General features: G+C 30.7%; 1 protein-coding gene across 3 annotated transcripts in view; it reads right to left on the reverse strand.

Annotated features, from left to right (window-relative positions):
• Positions 1-17168, reverse strand: part of Dgkepsilon (diacylglycerol kinase epsilon) — a 61101-nt gene that overhangs the window by 22051 nt on the left and 21882 nt on the right. For all 3 annotated transcript variants that reach the window (XR_015038233.1, XM_085806569.1, XM_085806570.1), the window contains exons 7-10: positions 14706-14760; positions 14481-14594; positions 5591-5793; positions 3809-3920 (exon numbers count right to left, since the gene is read on the reverse strand). Coding sequence is in view for 2 of the 3 variants with exons in the window: in XM_085806569.1 (XP_085662695.1) it covers positions 3809-3920; positions 5591-5793; positions 14481-14594; positions 14706-14760 (484 nt within the window). In the remaining variant the exon portion in view is untranslated. The remainder of the gene's footprint in view (positions 1-3808; positions 3921-5590; positions 5794-14480; positions 14595-14705; positions 14761-17168) is intronic.

Here is a 17168-nt window from a genome sequence, read left to right on the forward strand (position 1 = left end):
ATCTATTTTGAGAAAGTAAAAAAATTGTGTATAATTTTCTGGCACATTAATTTTGGTAACACCATACATAACTTTTTCACTCATGAATTAACTGGCACTGCATATTCATAAAACATATTTGTAGATTGTTATTTAATGACCCCAAAATAATAATTTTGAATTTAATTACTTTAATTTTTGTAGTTTTTAAGTCAACAAAGCTGTCTTAAAACAGTTATTAAAGCAGGTGGCTCATACACCTTAAATCCCTTATGTTCTTCGAATATGTGACTGTTACACAAATTGGGATATTTTATTTATTTTACAAACAATTACTTCCAACTTTTTACAGCTGACTGCATAATCTAGCTGCTTTGGAAACTAGCAAGCAGAAAGTTTGTGTTGGCACAAATATTTTTGTAATTTAATCTGCTTTTTGACAAAATTTTTCATCATGTTTCCACCTTACGCGCATGATATTTTAAAAATGGCTAATGATGCGTACTTAAAATTTGATGGAATTCTTTATATGGGCACTATTTTCTAACTGAACCAAAAATCTGATGAACATTTTAACATTAAAAATTTTTATGCACGAAAACATTACAGATTTTTTTCAATAAAATACATTTTATAAACTCATATCCAAATAAAATAAAAATTTAACATCAAATTCTTAGGATTTTTGGTTCACTGTAGTTTCCAAATGTTATAAAAGCTATATGTTAAATATGGAATTAAATTATGCAATAGAATGTTTTAAATTGTGCACGCAAGGTGGAAACATGACGAAAACGTTTGTCATAAAGCGGATTAAATTATAAAAAAATTTGTGGCAACACAAACTTTCTGATTACTATTTCAGAAAGCAGCTATATTATGTAGTCAGCTGTAAAAAGTTGGAAGTAATTGCTTTTAAAATAAATAAGTTATCCCAATTCTTGCAACAGTCACATATTCGAAGACCTTATGGGTTTTAAGGTGTACGAGTCCCCTTAAAACAGTCTTATTACAAATTTATGTTTTAAGACAGTTTAAAAAAAAACTGCCTTAAAACATAAATTTGTAATACATATACATTAAATTATAATACATAATAAGAAACTCAAGAAATTTAATTATGATAAATAATAAATTATTTTTTCAAATCAAATAAAAATTAAATCTACTGAATTTAACATCAAAATAAATGAGTTATTAATGTAAAATATATATATATATATATATATATATATTTTTTTTTTGCAAATGTTTCCAGTAAGAAACATTTGCAAGTGAATAGTTAATAATGACAAACTTCAGCAGTGTCTCTACTGAAACCATTATAGAATATTGTTAAAAAATAGCTTGATGTTTTCTAAACATTGATTTTTTTTATTTACCGTATGTAGAACCTGAAGATGATGAGCAATTGAGCTGCAGTTGTTTTACTATGCTTTTTCATTGAACAGAACCATTTGTTGGGTCAGGAAATAATAAAATTTGAAATTTATTTTTTTACCTTTTTCACTCGACCCTAATGTACAATACAATAGTTAATGATGACGAACTTCAGCAGTGTCTCTACTGAAATCATTAAAAAATAGTTTGATGTTTTCTAAACAATGATTTTTTTTATTTAACGCATGTAGAACCTGAAGATGATGAGCAATTGCGCTGCAATTGTTTCACTATGCTTTTTCATTGAACAGAAACATTTGTTGGGTCAGGAAATAATAAAATTTGAAAATTATTTTTTTTTTTTTTGCCTTTTTCACTCGACCCTAATGTACAGGGTACCTTACCCTGTTTACCTTCCCTGGTGTATAAACTCTTAGCTGACTATCTGCTAAACCAGCCATAATGGAGTTTCAGATATTGTTACTTTAAGGTACATGCATGAAATTGTAATGATTTAAAACAATATTGCGCTCATAGTTAAGGGTACAGTGAAAAAATATCTAAATTTTTGTCACATTTTTTTTCCTGCACAGTGATCAGCACATAGGAAAACCCTAAATAGCAATGAATAATATAAGTTTGACAAAATGTAAAGGACCAATGACGACACAGAGGGGAGGTGCATTGATGCACTTTGCATAATTCACATGGACAGACAGTAAAAGCATCAATCACAGAGCACCATGTATAAAGTATTACTTGTGGGAAACCTTTAATAAGCCATGTAGGAAAACTGTTTCTCCAAACAGGTGTTTGAACATGCTGTCAAGATGACTCTTACAAGAAAACAATGAGGCGAATTTATAAAGCTGTTTAATCTGAAAGGGAAAAATGTTATTGAAGCAGTGTGAGTTTATTGGCAAAATCATAAATTAAGACAAGTCCCATGCTCCATAAAAACTGTAAATGATTTGGTAAAAAATTTGAAGAAATTGGATTTACATATGGTAGACCACAATCTGGGCGACCATGTGTTCCTGTTGAAGTTGCTGCAGAAGGTCATAATACGATTACGGCAGGTCCACTGCATACTGCAAGAAGTGTTGCTGGCAGTTTGAATGTACAAAAAAAACCACAGTTCTCAGGTTTCTGCACTCTGTTTTGCAGCTGTTTCCTTATCAATTTTAGCATGTCCAGATGTTGCAACCTGGAGGTGAGCAACAGTGCATCAATTTAGTGATTTTTTTCCTCATCAGATATGCTGAAGAGAGCAAGTGGCTGATGCAGATATTATGGGTGAATGAGTCTCCTTACTTTTTAAATGGGAACGTTACATATTTCTAGAACTGCAGCACCAAAATGTCATTAATAACATTATATGGATGCCAGATTGCCCCTCCACATATATTCGGCAAATGCCACAATAGCACTTTGGAGATAGAGTCATCTTCCGAAGTTTTGCAGTTTCATATCCACCTAGATACTCTGACCTCAATCTGATGGATTTCTGATCTCTAATCTAAGGTGTACATATCAAATCCCTGAGATTTATCAGAATTAAAAGAAGCCATAAAACATGAAGTCATACAAATTCCTTCAGTTCATCACTGTTGACAACAATGATGAATGCAAAATTTTTACCTTCGTCATTGTTGTCAGCACACAATGCATTATTCTTTGTGAAGGTAGGCATATTGAAAATTTGAAGGTGAGCATACTGAATTTTAATATTTTTTTTTCTCTCTCCTCTGTTATGTTGTCTTTGGTTCTTTTATAATGCTCTTTGCAAATTATTTATGCCAGCACTTTTTGTCATACCTTTATTGTTCCAACGCCATTTATGATTTTTCAATGTACTGATCAATTTGAGCAAAAAGTGAATTTTTTTTTTTTTTTAATTTTTTTTTTTGTTTTTTGAAATTTTGAAATTTTGCACTGTAACTGTGAGAGCTCAATTGTTTCAAATCATCACAATCTTCATGCATACCTTCAAATAGTAATATCTGAATGGTTGAGCAAATAGGCTGTTAGGGGTTCATATACTGGGGAAGTTGTTTTATGACCACCCTGTACTTTATTATGTAAGTACATACATTATTAGCCTCATATAAGAAACAAAAAGCTTTTTGCTATTTTTTGCACAGAAAAGAGAAATAACCAGGAAATAAGAAAAAGGAGACTTTAAGGGGCTTTGCAAAATAACATTAGAATTTACATTACATATATTTACTTTCAAATATCATATTTTACAGTAATACTGAAATTCTATGCAGTATTGGTGAAATTTTATGAAAACAAAAACTGTTAATGATTCATCAAAGATTTATCATATACAGATTACAATCATTGTTTACCATTTTTTATTAAAGGAGATGTTTAATCTTCTCGTAGTTAAGAACAGACTGCAAAACTAAGAGAGTAAAGTAGAAAAAAATAATATGATACATACCATAACATTCTTTGCTTGGCCTAAGCGCACAGGTTCAGACATACCTATTTGAAGCTGTGCTATATGAAATGAGGAATACACTCCAATAACTTCGAGCATTCCATCATCATACCTAAGGAATCATGTAGTTAAAAAATTTACATAACCAATTAAAAAATATATAGCAATGAAACAAAAGGGAGGAGGGGAAAACAACTGCTTAAGTCCACAGAAATTTTATCACAGATAACAATTGACACCATCATTTAATTTTTCAAGCTCACCTGAAATCATCAGCAGAATGTGACAACTGAACATCAATTTTGATAAAAAGAAAATTATGTAGCAATGCTATTATGCATATTTTAACTGAAAATAAATTTCATTTTTAATTAAATTAATAAAATAATTAAATTAATTTTTAACACTTCTTCAAGGTTAAAAAAGTTGTCCTCATTTTGTAGATAAAATCCTGAATATGATAAACAGACATTGTTTCTAGTAACAAATCCTGAACATCAAAAATAGGAACTACTGTTAATTGGTGATATATAAGATCAATAATTCATTTTTGATATTATGCTGCATAATACAGAAGTAATTAATTTGGTCTTTACAGTAACCCTCTTTTTCAATTTACTTATCCTTAAATACACAAACATATATATATTCCTTGCCAAGACAAAGTTTTTCTTCTCAATGTTACATATTGATGCTATTCTATGGATGCTCTTATCTGCTAACACATTAGAAACAAATTATACCTATCTTAAATAGGAAAGAGTATAATCACTCACTAGCACAAGCTGCTTCACCTTCAATCATCTAATACGGGTGGTTAAGAAAAAGAAACAAATCTCTCAAAGCCCCCCCCCCCCAAAAAAAAACATGCTTTCCAAGAACTATATTGTGCTCATACCATGCAGCTCAACAAAGGAAATAAGACATGAAAAATGGGGCATCACACTTTTTTCACACCCAACCAATGATTAGAAATTACAAATTACAAATATATATTTACTACACTTAATGTATAAAATAACACTTACTTCAAAATATTCTTAAAAAGTACATCTAAAATACCTGTAGAGACATTAGGTATTTTTTTGGAAGCAGGCAAGATGAAAAATAGCAAACGCCTTTGCCAGGAATCAAACCGCGAATCTCTCAATTACGTGCTGACCACTACACCACGAAGGAGGGAGAAATACATTATATACTCCCCCTTTTAAAGGGCCACTGGGGTTTGTAGGGGACCCAATTGCCAAATCCTGGGTGAGAAGAATCATCATCCAACACCCTTTTAGTTCAGGCACCACTGTAGAGACATTAGGTTTTTTTTTTTTTGGAAGCAGGCAAGATGAAAAATAGCAAATGCCTTTGCTGGGAATTGAACCACGGACTTCTCAATTATGCGCTGAGCGTGCAGACCACTACACCATGAAGGCTCGCTAAGAAGGTGGGAGAAATACCTTATACCTTTATAAAATATTTATTTTCTTCTGCTAATGAATTTTATAATACTAAAGATAAATAAAAGATTTTACAACTCATTCATTGACAAGAATGAGGTCTAATGTTTCTAAGCTTTATTTGTAATAAATAGGATTTCATCACTAACTGAGAAAAATAATGTCCCTTCGTAATTTTATAATACTAAAGATAAATAAAAGATTTTACGACTCATTCATTGACAAGAATGAGGCCTAATGTTTCTAAGCTTTATTTGTAATAAATAGGATTTCATCACTAACTGAGAAAAATAATGTCCTTTCAAGGGGTTTGAAGGAAGAAAAAGCTTACCTCTGAGCTGAAAATTTTTTCTCCGGAGTTCCCATGTCCCAGGCAAAGACACCTCCACCCCAGCTGGGGATATTCATTATGATCACAGCTTCTAATTCTGGGAGTGGAATTTGCTTGCCATCTAAATACAGCTCAATCTTTTTGTGCAGATTTTCACAACCTCTTTCCAAAATATCTTTGGCTCCATAGATAAGATACAAAAACTGAAAACATTTCATCAATGAGTACCTGATATGCAATTTTTTTATTAAAAACAATTCTTCAGAAATTAAAATAATAATTCATGGATTTGATAAATTTAAGATGCAAATCAAATGCTGGATTAAACCCTTAACACTAAACGCTTATACATAACAGAAATTATGTGATTACACGTTTGCACCTTAGGCCTAATATATATATTATTACTTTTGTCAACAAATTATGCATAAAATTGTTGAAGAAAAATACAGACAGAATTTTAGTTATGCATATTAGGTAAATATTATAAATTGAACTGCAGTTGTAATAACTGTACCATATATTTCTAAATGACACTGTAAAATTACTAACAATAACACATATACTATTTGTCATCTAATGGTCATATGACATCTGCATTAGAGCTTTATTTGTGTTGCCTGGCAGATTTTTTTTTTTTTTAAAGTAACAAATTTTTATTATTGTACAGCATTTTGTTTATGTTTTCACTGTTGAATATTATTTGAAATTAGAGTAAACAATGAAATGTACCAAGACATCATTATACAGTTTATTGCATTCTCTGAACTTGAAGGATATGACTGCTGGTTCCAGCAAGTATCTTGTCTCATATCTAATGTAACGGTGTAGTTCTTGTGCAAGCTTTTGGCAACTGTATCATTCCTGAATCATCTTGACTTTTTACTTAAGTGTAAATGTAAAAAATTGATCCCCAATTTCATTCAAATCAAATCTAATCAAAAACCTTCCAGTCTATTTCAAGAATTCTGTTAAATTGCAAGCTTGCCTTACTTCGGTCCATCATAAGGGATACACTTCAACAATTGTTCAAAATTGAACATGAGCTCTATAAGCTTCATCTGGAACTCACTAATTCATATCCAAAATTCACTGCCCTGAAACAAAAGTCTTGGTCTAGAATGGAGAATGCAGTTAACCGTCATAAAAACACCCTTGCAGTTAAATTCGAAAAACTTCTTTTACTGTCTTCCAGTTCAAGTAATTCAAAAAATCTTCCCATTGTAAACATTAAGCCAACAGTTAATATTTCTAATCTTAGTTTATCAGAAGAACGGGAGAGAATTCTAAACTATAATTTTAACTTCTCACAAACCTGTAAACCCTCGATTCCAAAGATTTTGGCTCCTATCGAAAAGGCTTTCAAGTTCAGTAAAGTTTCAGATTCACAGAAAGAAATGATTAGGCATCTTATCGCTCATAATGTGAAATTCAATAATAAACCTTTGAAACCAAATCTAACTGCGAGAGAAAGAGCTACAATGCGCGAAATTCATTCTAACACGAATATTATCATTTCAAAGGCCGACAAAGGTGGCCAGACAGTTGTCAGGGATAAGAACACTTACATTGATGGTGTCACTAAACTCTTGAATGAAGGACCATATAATCCGATCCCTAAAGATCCTTCACCTTCAAACCTGTCAAAAAAAAAATTGCGATCAAATCTTTACAAATCGTTTCAAGCAACTTAAAACATTCGCTTATCCCATCTGTTATGAATTGTGCCAGATTATATGCTCTTCCCAAAATACATAAAAGTGGTATTCCTTTCCGCCCTACTGTATCAAATGTAGGTACTGTGTCGTATCCATGAGCTAATATTTAGTTTCTAGATTTTCAACTCTATTAGACGATAACATTTACACCATAAAAAATTCAATAGAGTTTGTAAAAAAGGTTAAAAACATTTCTCCCAGAAATTTACTCATGGTTTCTTTTGACATAAAATCATTCACCAATGTTCCAATGGAGGGTGCATTAAGATGTCTAGAAACCAGACTTTGCGAATTTCATTTTTCTTGCATCGAAATTGATGAGCTAATTTCTCTCATTTAACTCTGTTTGAAACAAACACATTTTGTTTTCCAAAATAAATATTACAAGCAAACTGAGGGATTACCCATGGGAAGCCCCTCAGTCCCATCCTGGCTAATATCTACATGCATTATTATGAATCAAAATTGTTTGAAACTTTAAACTTTCCGGTATGGTCCCACTACGTAGACGATACTACCCTGTTTGAAGGTAATAAAGATGATTTAAATAAAGTTCTTTCAACAATAAATTCTATTGATCCTGCTATTCAGTTCACCTTTGAACTTGAGACTTGCAATTCTCTTCCGTTTCTCGACATTCTGGTCACACGTAACACATCCAACTTCAGTACTACGGTTTATCGTAAACCTTCATCCGTTTGCCTTCCACCACACTTTAAATCATGTCATCTGACTAAACAAAGTTAGCTTCATTTTATTCCTATGTTTTCTGTGCTCTTCAAGTTTGCTCCTCCAAACTATCCCTTGATAAAGAATTAAATTATTTAAAAGCAATAGCTATTGACAAGGGCTTTTCACTCAACATTATTAATCAAGCAGTTAAAAAATTCTCATATCAACATACTAAAAGGCACACTCTTGTCTTAAAAGATTATAAAAATTCTGTTGTCATTCCCTTCTTTCCATCAGTTAGCTATATAGTTGCACATATTTTGCAGAAATTTAACTTTCGTTTTGTTTATTCTCCCATCAATAAAATTCCGAGTTCCATACTCAAGGACCCCATTCCAGATAAGAATTCCTGGGGTATTTATAGGATTCCTTCCAGTGTGGTTTTTAATTTACATTGGGCGAAACTACGAGAGCCTTAAAATTTCTCGTCAAGGAACATGAGGCATATGTTAGAAAAAAGGAAACACAGAAGTCTTCTGTTGCTCAACGTTTTGGTCCAAAAATCACACTTTCAATTTTTCTGCTGCCAAAATTATTTAAAAAAAAAAAAAAAAAAAAAAAAAAAAAAAATCTTCAATTGGAGAACTGGATTTTCTAGAGACATTTCGCATTCCCCCCCCAAAAAAAAAAAAAAAGAAAAAAAAAAAAAAAATCTTTTTGTTCTAGTTAACGATCCTAATTCCAATCCATCTTTGCCTTCAGCCTTTAAAGAAATTATGTTTTAGTTCTGGTTTCATTAACAGATGGCACCACTTGCTTATTCTTGTCCAGGCTTTCTTATCATTATATCATTTATATTCTAATCATTATATCCTCTCTCGTTCATTTGCGGTTTTGCAGCTGAGGATGGTGGTTCCATAAAACCATTGAAACTAGTCCTGTGAAAATTTTGAAAATATAATGCGGATTTTTGGTGTTTGGCTTCTGAATTAGTAAAGTACAGGATGATTGAAAAATTGCATACATTACAGTTAATAATTAAAATTGTCTGATTTAATGCATTAACTATAACTATTAACTATTATATATAAGACAAGAAATATTTTGTTAATATTTATTGCCTTACATCAGGGATTTCCAACCATTTTCTTGCAACAACCACCTTATATTTTTCTCTATAATATGTGCACAGCATAATCATAATGCAAATAATTGCACATAAATAACTGTAAGGCAACAATTTAATTAAGAATGTGAATAAAGGTTTTGAAAAAAATGGTTTATTAGATTTGTGTTTCATTATTTTTTGTATTACATTTAATTTTACAAATATTAAGTTTTTGAAAACAAAATTACAGATTCAATTTTTTAAAAAAATCAATTTTAATTAATTTGACAGCTGTGCTCAGGGTATTGATGCAGTTTGTTTAATAAAATTGCTTAATTTAATTCTTAAATCACCTTGTTAAAAAATATTCAACCTGTTTCTTGTTTTCCGTTATAGATTTGCATTTTTTGCAGTTCTTTAGTTATGTTTTCCTCATATTGCACTTATTGCATAAAGTATATTTTTAAAAAATATAATTGATTTTCAAAAGATATTAAATAATTTTAGTGTATATTAGTATATAATTTTAGCATCCCTTATATTCCTTGATAAAGATTTATATCAATAACCAATTAATCATAAATTTTATTAATAAATTTTTCTTGTAAGTGATGGCATCTTGACTGTGATGATCAGTTACTGATTGTGCATATTTGGGTATAACCATTTGATCATCATTGCATCAATATTGTGATTCCAATGAGATTCCCTGCCTTACATCACAGAAATGCAACATCAAACATGTCTTTACAGTGTAGGCTCAAAATGACAGCTATGTTTTATGATGCATGTACATTTTCTTTTTACTGTATTTGAGGCTCATTTGTGGAGCATCTGTATCCTGATGTTAACCACCATCATAATACTCCTTTTTAAATCTTCCAACATATGCAGATTATTTGAATATGCCTTTCCTTTAGGATCTTCTCACAGGAAAAAGATCTTGCAGGTGACAAAGAGTGTGCCATGATGACCAACCTCTAGTGTATATTTGTAATAAGTAGTGGGTATTTAGAGAAGTAGAATAAGAGACTGGAGATTCTTTTTTGTGGCTATGCATGATCACACAACATAAAGTGGATTCAATCGCAGACAGCAATAATTTCAAACAGCTGGAGAACTTATCAAAGCTTAGATAACCTTGGTTTCGAACATTTAACTGTCAACTACAGTATGGTACAAAGTCTTTAATCCGTGCTCATCGGGACTTCGGCAATTCCGGATTAGGGGTTTTTCCGGATTATAGAACATCAATTTAAATCTGGTAAGATGGCATGCAAAAGTTATAAAATTAAAAATATGAAACCATAATTTATGAAATAAAGAGCAATTATGATCTAAAAGGTATCAAAATTTACAAAAAAAAAAAAAAAAAAAAAAAAAAAAAAGCTTAATATTTATTTGTTTACTTTATTAAACATTTTTTTCAACATGCACATGCGTACAGCATACATTACGCATAGTCGAAATTAGAAAATTGCAACTAGAAAACGATTTGATGTGTATTCGTGATATTTATAATGACGAGGAATTTGATTTAAATCATATCAGAGTACATCGAGATGAAATACTACATTTAGTAAGGAATTAGAAGCCGAATAAACATTTAGTAAGGAATTTATAAGCCGAAAATATCTGCCCTGATGATGAGGATAGTGCTGACAGATCAACTTCCAGTTCATTGTGCACCGTGCCATGATTAAAGATCATCAATTTAAATCTGGTAAGATAGCATGCAGAAATTATAGTTAAAAATATGAAACCATAATTTATGAAATAAGGAGCAATTATGATCTAAAGGATATCAAAATTTACACACATACACACACACACACAAAAAAAAAAAAAAAAGATTAATATTTGTTTACTTTATTAAACATTTCTTTCAATGTAAGTTAGTTGCTTCGTTTTTAGTGCTAATACTTTCTCTTTAATTCTATAAACAGACATCATTTCTTGTTCAATTACTAAGTTCCACTGTTCAAGTCCTGTAATTGCTGCGTCGAGAATACCGACAAACTTGTCAATCGAAATTTTTTCCTTTTCAATAACCTCTCTGTCACTTTCTTCACTACCGAAAGTGGTACATCGAAACATGCTTTCGCTTTGTAGATCCTTTGGGCAGCTCCAGAATTGGAAACTCTTTTTGACATAGTCGAAAGTTCAAGCTTAATTTTTATAAAATTGCTCTAACAGTCTGCAAAAAATAATAAGCCGGATTCAAAATTATAAGATTAAGGAACAGTGCAATCTGCAACATTAACTGAAATGCCTTAGAATCAGTACAGATAATTTTAGCCTAGCTTATACCGTCTGTTATACATTAAACGTGCATGAGTAGAGCATACAAAAAAAAAAAAAAAAAAAAAAAAAAACGTTTGTGGCTTTGGAGTCCGGATTATGGATCATTCCGGATAATGGACTTTGTACTGTATTTTCAATAAATCTTCTGATTTAATAGGATAAAAGTTATCATGAAATAGCCTTAAGCATTGATAAAATAGTGCTCTGTTGCATACAAATTTAAGAACACAGCAAATCTAATCACACAAATGCTGATCTTATATTTAATAGTAATAAATAAGCTGCATAAAAATACTCCCACATGCATTAAATTTGCCACTGTGACTGGTGAGAGTTAGGCAACATTCAGACAACATTCAACAGAGGCTCGTAAACACTAGTTAGGCAACATTTATGGTTGATGAGAAAATAGTTATATGTCAGCTATTTCTAATGCAAATAATGCACAGTTTTATACAGAAGTGCCATCAGAGGACATTGGTGAATGGTAAGATGAGGTAAGGCATGCAATCTGCATCACAGGTTATGAGATATAGTGCAGCACCGGCATTACTGAGTACTCAACAAACAGATTTTACTTGTCCATAGTTTATGTAGAGAAAAAATGAACACAAATATACAGGTATAAACCCTGTTTGGGATTCAAAGAAGTTAGGCCCATTAGAATGGTACTTGCCTCTATAAACTACCATATAGACTGACTGGACTCAAGACAGCAAATAGCGCATGAAACTTGATAAAAATGAAGTAATGCAATTGTCATGGATACCGTCCTTAAGAAGAAAACGCAATGGAATGGCTCATGAGACAAATGTGCTGGTATATTTGAAAAAATGGACCTAACTAGAGAAATTTCATCTGTCGAAAAACAATATTCTTTTTTCAAATATTATTAAATTATTGTTAAGAAGGTGAGGTTTAAACAACAGATGTTCAATACATAACCTTGTTGCCTAATCACTATCAATATATATTTTAAGAGAGATTTTAAATGACTTACTTACTTATAATGACAAGCTATATGGCAGCATAATTTTATACATAAATTTAAAAAGCTTATCTTGTATAGACTTTTAAATGCAGTTACAAAGTTTTGCTACAAAAAAAAAAAAAAAAAAAAAAAAAAGAATAGAATAGAAAAAGAAAGACAGGTGCATACTATTCTGTTGACCGCAAACCTGTTGCCAAGCTGCATGATTTAGCATAATTCTTGGTAAGTGTAATGTAATAGGATACATATAACATTTGTGCTTTTGTCTGATGCAATTCTAGCTTATTCTTGATAAGCCACCTTTTGTTTTTTTTTGAAGAAGGATATATAAGTTAACTGTTAATGCTGTATTCAAAGTTATGTGATCCTATCATCAAAAAAGAGTGTATTAGTAAGCACAACATGGTTAGCTGAATGTAGCCAACAAAACAGTAGTAGTAAATTTGAACAATTAATTCGCGAGAAGTTAGTACTCATAATCTTCTAAACATAGTTTCTAGTAAAATTGGACAGCCTAATGAAATAGTAGAAACTGATGAAAACTTTTCACAAAGCGAAAAAATCTGATGTGTACACCACATGACTTCCTTGTACGGAATATTAAATTACACACATTTTTTCTTGCATTTCATTTAAACTTATGAGATTGAATTAAACCTACTTCGCTGACAGTGCATAAACCACAATAGAATAAATGCATTCTTTAAATTCACTTTGTTTACCATAGCGATACTCTGGCACTAGGTTTACTTAACAGTATTATATTTCGTTCATATTATAACTCAAAATGCACAAAATTTATATCATTTAAAGAATTATCTAATCGTTGCCACATGTTCTATTCAAATACTATAATAAAGCTAGAACTATGTATAAAAGAAATTAAGCAAACAAAACAAAAAACAGTTTTTCACAGACGATTGAGTATTTCTCATTCAATTAATTCAGTTTTCACTTCGCGACAAGGCAAAAATACATAAAAACTCAAAATATCTGTATTAAAAATTACGAAGTAAATCTTAAACGCTTATTTCCTCGAAAAAATTCCAGAAAGGATTACGCATGAGTTAAGTAATAAATGAAGGCGTTATCTTTGTTGTTGCGAAGCAAAGTTTCTTTAGATTGGCAACAAATCCGCTACTCAGCTGTTTCAAATGTAAACAAGAGCAATGGCTGCCATCAAATTAGGCTTTAAAATTGTTGATAATTCTAAAAATATTGCATACAGATTTACTAAAGGCATAAACATATAGGAGTAAAGAAACTGAGATCACTGAGCCGGGTAACAGAGTGGATACATTTATAAATATATTTATAAACGTTTGGCGTGTCCGATTGAAACCAAAATATGAGGTGCACATCTACATGTTATAGTAGTCTTTATACAAAATTTCAACGTTCTGAAGCTACTCGTTTTTGAGTTATGCGAGATACGTACGTACGTACATATGTTCGTACAGACGGCACGAAAAATTCTCTTCAGAATTCATTTTAAAGCAGTTTTTTTAGTTTTTTAGTTTTTTTTTTTTTTTTTTGAGGAAAAGAGTCTTTTATTCTGTCTTTACGTACAGATATCATGCAAAAACATCGTTAAATTGCATTCGAAAGCGGTCAAAGTGGATATTTTCGTTGAAATATGCTGCCTGAAGCTTTTCGCGATTACAATACTTCCTTTTTACTTCGTAAAAGGAAGTAAAAAGAAGAGGATTGAATATTGATTGTTTATCAAATAAAGAGAAGTCAGTTCTTTTAGAATTCTGCAGGGGGGGATTGGCACATTTTTGGCAGGAACTCTGCCAACTTTCATGGTTGATGAGATAATATGCAAGTACCAAATGAAATTATTTTTCCAGTGATATTTTTAATATCTAAAGTATACTTGATCTTGGATCACAAAAAATTATTTTTCCACAGCATTAAAAATATTCATATTTTTTAAAACACTATATCAATAATTTTATATTATTACTAATCATAACCTTATGTAACAATAAAGCAAAGAAATTACAGAGGAAAACAAACAATAAGTAAGCCAAAAAAAAAAGTCATTTTATTCAGTCTTTACTATTGTCTACTAATTAAACAAAAATACTTTACCCTATTTATTAATCTGCTGCCAAATAGATAGAACTTAGATTCCCTTGTTTTGTGAAAATTCAAAGCCACCAAAGCATCAACTCCTACTGATGCATAATTATTCATGAAATACTCCTATAAAAATATGCATCAGATATTTATTATTCACAAAGACTATTATGACTAGAGTCAATAGAATTAGATATATAAATATATTCCGTTTTTATTCTTAGAAGTAATACCTACTTTTGTAAGATGTGGAATAGGTAAATGTCTTGTTGGCACAATTTTGATTTTCCACCTGCAACAAAAAGAAATTTTTTTTAGAATATAAAAAGCAAGCAAGAAGTTTATTCATATCATAATTTATAACATAAACTCACAAATATTTAAGTTAAATAACTTGATTTTAAATATGTGGCATCAAAAATATTTAAAATTTTAGATTTGTCTGGATTTTTAAATAATAAATAAGTTTGGTATAGTAATGGATTTCCACAACAAACACTACAGTTTTTACCTAACTATTGATTGCTTGTTGGCAGTTAATATTAATAATAACTGAATTTTAAATCATAAATGTTATAATTGAAATATAAGTATTTCAGGTATATTTTGTAAGAAACTACTTTTATTGCAACAAATTTCATTGAAAAAGCCTGAAATGAAGCTAATAGCTTAATGCTAATCCAAGTTAAAAAAAAAAAAAAAAAAAAAAAAAAAAAAAAGACTGCTGCTGATATAAATAAGGTATATTCTACTGATGAAAATGCAACAAAATCATTCCTAGTATTGAGAAATTTTAAAATGAAAGATGGCTGTTTAAGGCCAGTATGATCTGGATGCTGCCAAGAGGAAACAGCAAGGAAAAGAAAGTAAAGATAATGAAAGAGCAAGAATGAGCAACAACGTGGGACATGGGAATATATAAACAACCTCCAGATTAGGATGAGTAGAATTCAAATTTAATTACATTTTATCCTATATTTAAAAAGTTTATGGAAATAATTTTAGGCAGTCTTATTTGAAATGTAAAATATTATTACTTCGTCATTTTCGAAGTATCATCCATTACAACACATGGATTTGCTCCAGGATCTGGGCATTAATGGAATACTGAAAGGGTGATTTTTTTCAGAAACTGTCAGAAATATCTACACATTATTTTAGATTGCTTGAATGGCCTAGAAATTTTGATCCTGTAGAATCATATTAATAGTGAGTCAGGATGAGATATCTGCTAGATAGGGTTGTTGTGGCATAACAGGACTGTGTCTGGTTAGGTTATTTGAATATGGCAAAGTATCTAAGGGCTATCTGTCTGAAGGGAGGGATAACTTTTTAAGAGAAACTAAAACTAAAAAGGCTTTCTAAGGGAAACTGGCCTGTATTCACATTATATATGGTGAAACCATTGAAAACCAACAATGCTGCAGCCAGTTCGTTTGCCTAGGATGAGCCCAGGTTGAACAACTAGCATTTAGAGGTTATCACTGGTGAGGCCCTATTTTTAATCAAGAAACCGAAGCTTCTTTTTACTTCCTTGTACGATGAAATAGTGAAAATTTGTGGGTATCATATTTTAATGAAAATATCCATTTTTAACACTCTTGAATCCATATGAATGTTCCTCTGTAATTTCTTTGCTTTATTGTTACATAAGGTTATGATTAGTAATAACATAAAATTATTGATATAGTGTTTCAAAACACATGAATATGTTTTTTCATATTACCTGTTTGTACAGACAGGTCACGTTTTCCCAAAACATACTGCAAAATAGATTCAGAAGCTATTTTTTCATGATGTCTGTATATACATGTGTATTTATCTTACAAAACTAAAAAATGAGTAGCCTTAGACCATTGAAATTTTGTATATGGGACTGCTATAACGTGTAGATGTACATCACCCTTTTTTGTTGCAGTTGGCTGCACCAAAAGTGTGTATATATGTAAGATAAAAAATATAAAAATCAGCTTTATAATTTAATTTAGTAGTAGCCTTTTAATTCCTCCCCCCCTTTTTTTTAATTTGGCTATTTTTCTCTTTATTTTTAAAAATGTAATAACCTTTCTGGACTGAGTCATTTCTAGCTAAACCTATATCATACAGCTTACATAATGCTCATGACTTAGCCAACTGAGAACTCAAACTCAAAATTCTGAGAATTAAAACCTTTCTACCTAAACCAAAACCTTCATCTTTTGTGAGCTGCAATACTAAATGCACACTTTTTCAGCTTCATCCTTCTGCATTGTTTGGATGCTGTAAATGTTTTCAACAGAGAGATAGTCCTGCACATGGCTTTCAAAAATTTTTTCTTATTGACTGAAAGAATGTCAACACAGCTTAAGAAAGAGAAAATACAGCATGTTTTCTTCAAGAATAGCTGAAAATCTGTTTTATTATTACTTCAATCTAAATTATCTTATTATATATAGCATATGTTGCCCCTTTAAAATATCTAAAACAGTGTTTCTTAAACTGGAGATCATGACTCCAAATGATGTTGCAGAGTGAAATGTTGAAGTCACGAAAATATAATTCAGATACATGAATTTTATAAATTATTAATCACAATCCCTTCATTATTTTTAATAAATTACAATTTCTGTGAGTTACATTATAAAATCGTAATACTGACTAATAGAAATTATATTTACATACTGAAAAATACCATCAACTGCATTATAACAGCAGTAAATT

Source organism: Stegodyphus dumicola, chromosome 12, assembly GCF_044657685.1.
Source record: "Stegodyphus dumicola isolate Sdum_Otavi_A_Nest chromosome 12, ASM4465768v1".
Classification (NCBI taxonomy): Eukaryota; Metazoa; Arthropoda; class Arachnida; order Araneae; family Eresidae; genus Stegodyphus; species Stegodyphus dumicola.